Source organism: Bidens hawaiensis, unplaced genomic scaffold, assembly GCF_021521415.1.
Source record: "Bidens hawaiensis isolate Kalapana, Puna unplaced genomic scaffold, B.hawaiensis_p1.1 tig00035547_1, whole genome shotgun sequence".
In the NCBI taxonomy this organism is placed as follows: domain Eukaryota; kingdom Viridiplantae; phylum Streptophyta; class Magnoliopsida; order Asterales; family Asteraceae; genus Bidens; species Bidens hawaiensis.
Window position 1 is genome coordinate 23,090 of NW_027496193.1, and position 7,893 is coordinate 30,982.

The 7,893-nt window shown below is 34.2% G+C and overlaps 3 protein-coding genes across 3 annotated transcripts; 2 read left to right on the forward strand and 1 right to left on the reverse strand.

Annotated features, from left to right (window-relative positions):
* Positions 1-1,067: 1,067 nt before the first annotated feature.
* On the forward strand, positions 1,068-2,799 carry LOC143587537 (beta-ureidopropionase-like; the record flags this gene model as incomplete). The annotated part of the gene is made up of 5 exons (XM_077068804.1): positions 1,068-1,257; positions 1,989-2,096; positions 2,169-2,357; positions 2,430-2,657; positions 2,749-2,799. Coding segments are annotated over exons 1-5 (750 nt in total), but the record flags the coding sequence as incomplete, so codon positions are not given.
* Positions 2,800-2,807: 8 nt separating this feature from the next.
* LOC143587540 (costars family protein At4g33640-like) lies at positions 2,808-3,391 on the reverse strand (the record flags this gene model as incomplete). The annotated part of the gene is made up of 2 exons (XM_077068806.1): positions 3,025-3,391; positions 2,808-2,897 (listed from the first exon to the last, which is right to left on the reverse strand). Coding segments are annotated over exons 1-2 (171 nt in total), but the record flags the coding sequence as incomplete, so codon positions are not given.
* A 1,242-nt stretch (positions 3,392-4,633) lies between these two features.
* LOC143587541 (GATA transcription factor 24-like) lies at positions 4,634-6,365 on the forward strand. Its single transcript, XM_077068807.1, has 3 exons — positions 4,634-5,381; positions 5,735-5,818; positions 5,897-6,365. Exons 1-3 carry the CDS (start codon positions 4,953-4,955, stop codon positions 6,035-6,037), a joined length of 654 nt encoding a protein of 217 aa, XP_076924922.1. The 5' UTR covers positions 4,634-4,952; the 3' UTR covers positions 6,038-6,365.
* Positions 6,366-7,893: the final 1,528 nt, after the last annotated feature.

Here is a 7,893-nt window from a genome sequence, read left to right on the forward strand (position 1 = left end):
ATTCTTGGTTTTGATAAATATTGTAGCTTCGGTGACTTGTAACAGGGTGTTCATTGAAATTGTCTAGCTCTTTGCTAGCTTTATTGTATGTTCAATGAATCAACCTCAAGATAAAAAAAAGTTATATTAATAAATGCTACATCATGATAACAACAAAATCATCTAGAAAATAATTTCTTAAAACACTTTACACTTAAAACCAAGAGAATATTTGGTGAATGATAGATGGAGTGTATTATTGGTACCAAAAGTAAGATAGGGGTTGTTTGTTTGTATTTGAATAGAACCATTCAGATATAAATATCTGATTCATTCAGACTTTAAACATCTTGCATCTGATTCATTTCAAACAGAAAATCATCTGAATTAGGTCTGAATCATTCAGACTGAGGTGTTGTTTGTTTTTGAAGACAAAAGTTGTCTGCAATCTGATTTCATCTAATTTAATGTTTGCAATTGAATATGTGGTCTGAAAATCTGCAATCTGAAAATATAATATTGTTTGTTTTATAAACTGGATATCGTCTGTATAAAATGAAAATTAGTTACCTATCATATATATTACAATAGGTAAAAGTCATTTAACGTTTGTAGACTGCTAAAATAATTGGTAGTGGTGTACGAACTATGGAAGTGGGTGGTGGTAGACGATTGTGGTAGGCAGTGGACGGTGGGTGGTGGTGGTGGTGTTGGACATTGGGTGTTGGTATGATGTTAAAAAGTGTGAAAAAATGTGAAGGTGGTGATATTAGCTTATTTTTAAGACCATAAAAGCAGTTTTCAGATCTTTTTAAAAAAAAAAAACAAACAGTCTTCAAGAGCTTATGTGTGCAGACCTTATAAGCAAAAACAAACACAACCTTATTGTTTTTTTCTGAATGATACAGAGACTCGTTAAGATATGACTCATTCAGATCTGAATGAACCAAACAACCCCATAGATTTGTTTAGTGAGGATGTTTTGGTATTTTCCTACAAATAAAAAATATTAGAAGGACTATAATTGTAAATATAATAAAAATATAATATAGTCGAGATAAAAGACGGAGTGCAATTGTGTATTACGTAACCGGCACTTGAAAAATGGAGACGAAGAACGAAGCTGTAAATAATAATAATAATAATAATAATAATAATAATAATAATAATAATAATAATGGAAATCATTCATTAACATCATCAAGTGAAGGCTCGATTTGTGGATTTGAATCTCTTCATCACCTCCTTCAATCGTCTCTCGATCCCCAAATTTACAAGGTATCATCTAACTATTATTATTATTATTATTATTATTTATTACAGTGTTTGTGTGTTTACTACTTCAAAAAGTATATAATCATTTCATTTGAATTATATCTCTTTATCAGATGTTCGATTGGATGGATTGTTTGTTTGTTATTGTGTGCTCCATGTTAGCTAGCTAGGGTTTATTGTTGCATAATTACCATTATCAGAAGATGTGATGTTATTAGTTTTTCTTTATATTGAATTAGTATTTGTTGAATTTAATTTAAGTTTTATACAGATTTTAATAATTAGCACTACTTGTAGACTGATGCAACTTGACTTTTTTAAGTCAAATTAAGAAGTCAGCTTAACTGTTTCTTTTATTGGTGGTTAACTGGCTGCTACTAATCCTATTTGACCAAGAATGAGACCTTTTATTATTAACATGAGAGACAATTAATTTCACCATGAAACAAACAAATATCTAATTGTGGGAATAACTTGGCCAAAAGTCACCGGGATGATCTTTAAAAGGTGCAATACGTATAAGATTCTCATTTGTTTATGCCAGGTGTTTGATTAATAGCGAAACAATCTGTTATACTTTTTTGCACAACTTGTTGAGGTTCAATTTATTAGCAGCCTTGTTTGTAACACGTAACCTTAAGATAATATCAAAGGGCATTAGGTGCAATTGTACGTTGTTGATTCTTGAATCGTCTTGTTATTTTCTTAATGGTGTGAATTGAATCCTTTTGCAGGAAGTTAGTCGCTTGCTTATTGGACTGAATTGTGGAAGACCACTCGAGCCCTTGACAGTTGTAGAAACTGCCAAACAGTTGTCCTCACAACATGATTTTGATATTCAGGTAGACAGTTATTTTCATTAACAAGGAATATTTAATATATGATTTACACAAGGTTTTCAATTCATGTTACAGGCATTCAAATTCAATGCCGACAAAGAATTACTAAGAGAACCGCGTATAGTGCGAGTTGGACTTATTCAAAACTCGATTGCTCTATCAACAACCGCACCCTTTCATGACCAAAAGAAAGCCATATTTCAAAAACTAAGGCCCATAATCGATGCAGCAGGTGCTTCAGGGGTCAACATATTATGTCTACAAGTAAGCCAAAATATTATAACAATATATTTCTTTATCTTTGGATTAAAAAATAATGTATTGACTGAAATACAGGAGGCATGGATGATGCCTTTTGCCTTTTGCACCCGTGAGAAACGATGGTGTGAATTTGCCGAGCCTGCTGATGGCGAGTCAACTCAGTTTCTTCAAAGTTTTGCAAGGAAATATAATATGGTCATAGTAAACCCAATACTCGAGAGAGATTTGAAACACGGGGAGACTATTTGGAATACGGCAGTTATTATTGGGAATAACGGTAACATAATTGGCAAGCACAGGAAGGTTAGTTCTTAATTAACTTTCTTAATCATTGTTATTTGTTTGAAGTTAAAGTTAACGATAATGCAAACTGATATGGGAATTCTTATGACAGAATCATATACCGCGAGTTGGGGATTTTAACGAGAGTACATATTATATGGAGGGCAAGATCTTGCGTCTTTTGGCCGCCCTTAACGTCCCGACTAGCGCTTCAAATATATTTGCACACCTGTCATCGTTGAACAGCGCCCCGAATGTCACCTTGATCATCCAGTTATCAAATTTTAAATCAGAAATGGAAGAATTAAACCAAACGAGTCATATCAACCATAATGTGCTAAATCAATCAAATTATCATCTAACGATACGGGGTAAATCTAAAGATTACCTTGTAAGATCCATCGGATTGTTTGTGGCCAAGTCGTTTGATTTCTTCTTTGAGATGCTCAATTTCTTCGTCGATGTTCATGGTGTTCTTGAATGTTTGTTGGGTTTTCAGGGGATCTCTGTTTGTCTCATATGCATATATCCCAATTTTTGTGATCCTATTTTTGTCTTTCACAAACAGAAATATATCAACATGAAGAATAAGACAACTTTTATGTTTTGGCTATTTTAAGCAATACTTTCGTTATTCGTGCATAAACAATCTATATTTAAACTTTTGCCAATTGGTGATACAATTCTGCAATTTAATTTTGTATTGTATCATAAAGAGCTTGTGCTGACAAGAAGAAATGAAAATATATTGGTATATTGCATATATCACATTAATTATTTACAACTATGGTTTAAGATATAATTCATCTACTTAAATTTGTGTGATATTGTTTTTTTTTGTTTGATGATAGTATAGAAACCATGAGTTAGGTGATCTGTCATCTGTGCACGTGCACAACCGAGGGTATTTTGATGTCATGCAACCATGCAAGTATGATAGTTTTCCATTCAGTTGTTGATAGTTTATTTCAACTATCGGGTGGGGCTTCTAAAGTCTAAATCAAAATGAGATTTTATGCCTTTTTATGATAATTATGAATTAAAGAAAAATTACCTAGAACTAAGGTAAAACTCATGACCTATAGTCAAGCATCGTACAAGTTTACCATCAGACCAACACATATTTTGAGTTTACCTTGTTTATTATAATATATGTATATTTAATTGTTCTATTTTATTTGAAGGTCTTAATTAAGTGTAAGCCTAAAACCCTTGCTTGGTTTCACTGGCCCTCGGGCCGACCCTGCTATCGGTTCTACTTTAAGGACACCACTGACAATGCAACAGAAGCCCTTCAGAAAAAGAAAAAGGAAAAAAACTCTTGGGTCTGGTATTCAGGAGTTGTTTGTGAGGTAGTGGGTAGCTACTCGCTAGTTATTCCTTTATCTATAAATAGCTATCTATGTTTGTTGTTTGTTATTCAATTAAAGGCATGAATGAATATAAAGTAACTTCAAATTCTCGAAATTAATCTTGTTTTTAACAGTGTCTGGATCCCTAGTTTTCGAATGAATCTTTCTGAGATAGACTGTCAACTGTCCATACTATTTTCGACACTTAAGGCTTGACTCATTCTGGAACACCATCAAGTAACAAACTCACCACTATGGGAAGCTCCTCCTTTAGTCAAGTTACAAACCTAAAACCTAAAGCCTAAACCATCACCCCATACCACTGAACCGGAAGGTCAATTGCTCCCAATTAATCTTTTGGCCTTTATGTTTCAATGATACGCAATAAGTATTGTTAGGCTAGGTCAAGGCTCATCCATTTTTAGCTATATATGGACGCTCGTGACTCCACCTTTCAAGCTATACTTGTTCCCATGCACCAGTTTTAGAATTTAACGATAGAAGATGACACCTACCTACTTTTATACTTGTTTTTAATCACTAGAGCCCAGTCAAAAAAAACTTAGAACCCGGGCAAAGCATGGTCAAAATTAAAACTTTATAGAGATAACTCACAACATTTCAACGAATGAAAGTGCTAGCCCTTACGCAAAAATCCCTTAAAATTCATTCATATAAAACAAAAACGCTTTTATTTTATGGCACCATTCGCGTGACAAATTTTACAGATTTCAATTTATTCGGAAACAAACGTCCTTAAAACACGAATAAACACATCGTTACAACACTCGTCGCACGAGGTACAAGTCACATAAAGCCTCATAAAATTGTGAGAAGTTCATGAAATCCTCATCCTGCTAAGATTAGGGCTTTTTTCCCCCTTTTGTTACATCACATGACCCCAATATTTCAATCAACCACTCAATTCGATTCTGCAACTCCAGGCTTCAATTGATGCAATTGGATGATGTCAGAAGCTAATAATAATAATAATAACAACAACAACAACCAACACCACCATCATTCATCGATGTACGAAGCAGCCAATTTACACCATCATCATCATAATATCAATAACGATGATAACCCACATGTAGTTATGCAAGAAGACGATGATGTTGCAGGTGGCGAAGAGGAGTCGATAGATAACCCGAGTCAGATCCGATACAACACCCATCATCATAATCATCATGGGTTGCAGAGTACTGGTGGTCTTGAAGGTGGTGGAATGGAAGATATGGGTGTTGTTCCGCCGCATCCGTTGTATGTACCTGATGCCGAGATTCATCCGGTTGCCGGTGGTGCTGGCGGTGGACCCGGTGGCGGTGCCGATCAGCTTACGTTGTCGTTTCAGGGTGAAGTTTATGTCTTTGATGCTGTTTCACCTGAAAAGGTTGTTTTGGGATTACGGTTTTGTTTGTTTATTAATATCGGTCAAAATATCAGTACTGATAATAGTCTTAGTTAGTTCCTACTTGCTTCAATTGTTAGTGTTTTATAAGTTGCAAAAGGTTAATTTGTTACTGGTAGGAGAGTATACTGAATTGTTAGTGTTAAATTGCTATACATGTATATAAATTCTGCATGATATTAAATTTACTGATATCCCACCGTGATAACCGATATCTCAAATATCGGTCCTTGACCGATATCCAATATTTTTCTGCATTAAATGTGTAACTGATGGCTGAAAGGATGAAGTTTTAATTAATTTATGGAAATTATTTATATTTGGGGATTTTGCAGGTGCAAGCTGTGTTATTGCTTTTGGGAGGGTATGAAGTACCAACTGGTGCACCTACTTTAGGGATTCCTCCTCAAAATCAAAGGGTATGAGTAGTGTAAATTGTTGTGAGTTTTGGCTTTTGGTGTTTTTGTTTGAGTGGGTTTGTTTGTTTGAATTTATAGGGTTTGACGGAGTTTCCGGGAAGGTCGAGTCAGCCGCAAAGGGCTGCTTCATTGAGTCGGTTTAGAGAGAAGCGAAAAGAAAGATGCTTTGATAAGAAAATCCGTTATACTGTAAGGAAGGAAGTTGCTCTTAGGTATTAAAATCCGTTGTGTTTCGTGTCTTTCTTGATATTTCCGATTTTAATTGCTTCTTTGGTCGTAATAGTTGACAATAACATGCAAGATTAGGTTTCTTTTCTTTTTTTTAACGTGAATCGTTAAAATAGTCATTGTGTGATTTGTTTACCATTTGTTAATACTTGGAATTTTTTAAAACGATAGGTCTATGAGTTAAATCAGTAAATCAAGGAAGACGTTGAATCCATTAACCTAGAGTTAACATTACGAATCCCTTAAGGTCACTTTATCGGTTTTTGTTAATGGTGGTACTGCGTGCTATGCAGTCAATATCGGTGGTATCTCGGTTATCGGTCCTCATGTGAAATAGTTTCAAAATATCAGCCAAAATATCGGCGATATTGACCGATATATCACTGATATTCCCGATATTAGTGTTTAATCAGTTCCTACCTGTTACAATTGTTAGTATTATTATTATTTTATTATTACTATTATTGTTTTTATTATTACTATTTTTATTAGTATTATTATTATTATTTATACTATTATTATTATTACTATTTCATTTACTATATATTGCCTCATACATATGTATTATAGAGCTGAGGGTCTCTCTGAAAGCCACCTCTTTATCCCGTTGGATAGAGGTACGGTGTGCCTACATCCCACCCTCCCCAGACCCTACTTATAGTTTTGCTGTTGGTGGGACTAAACTGGGTATGATTGATTGATTGATTGATAGATGAGTATATTGAATTGTTAGTGTTAAAGTGCTATATATATTTAATTCTGCATGATATTAAAATTACTTATATCCCACCGTGATAATCGATATCTCAAATATCGGTCCTCGACCGATATCCGATATTTTTCCGCATTAACTACTTAGACTACTTGTTAGAATCCAATATGAGTACCTTAGACTTCGAGTTGGGCTTTGACCGAAATACACTTGTTTGTTTGGAGACATGTAGTGTTCCAAACGGTCTACGTTGATAGTGACAAACTGACAATGAGGGAAGGTAGCATTAATTGGAGGCGGTGAACTTGGATGTTTAAAGTGGAAGAAAGACTCCACGTATTTGTTCAAAATATGCTTCTCGTTCTTTCACAACTTATATAAAAATATTTATTTGTTGGCTAACAATATGGGGAACATATCAAGGACACTTAAACCAAGTTTGATAAACACAAAGTAGAGAGTTATATTGAATGAATTTATTAGGATTTGAATTAATTAACATTGTTTACAGTGGACAATAGCATCAAGGGTAAATCAAGTGAAATCCTAAGGTATTCATTTTGTACACTGTGAACATTGTTAGTTATTTCAAATGGTAATATATTCGTCAAGATAACTCTTTATTTTGTGCTTATTAAATAGGGTTTAGGCCTTAGGGGGGCTCGGTTTTGTTCTACGTATTCTTAGCCGATAAATAGATGTTTTGTCATATAAATAATAGGATTATTTGTGAAGGAACGATAGACGATCTTGATCAAGTTAGTGGAGTGTTCCTTCTACCTTTAGGTCTAATGTCACTATCTCTACTTGTTGCCACTTTCCTTCACTGTTGCTATTAACGGAGACAGGTTGAAACACCGTGAGTTTCCAAACAAGACTTAGGTTTGATATGTCTAATTCAGTGGAGGAATAACACATGCCTTTGTGGCTATTTCTCACAAAATTAAGTGATGGAAGTGTGATGGGTATTCTCACATTGCATAAGCTATTTCAAGAGATGTTGATGATGATATTGAAGTATGATGTTGTCTAATTCACCTCTTTAACGAGATGGGATTTTAACACTAAGAAATCCTAACCTTTTTATGTGGTGAAGGCTTACATATTCTTTTCAGAAGTATTGTTTTTGTTATTT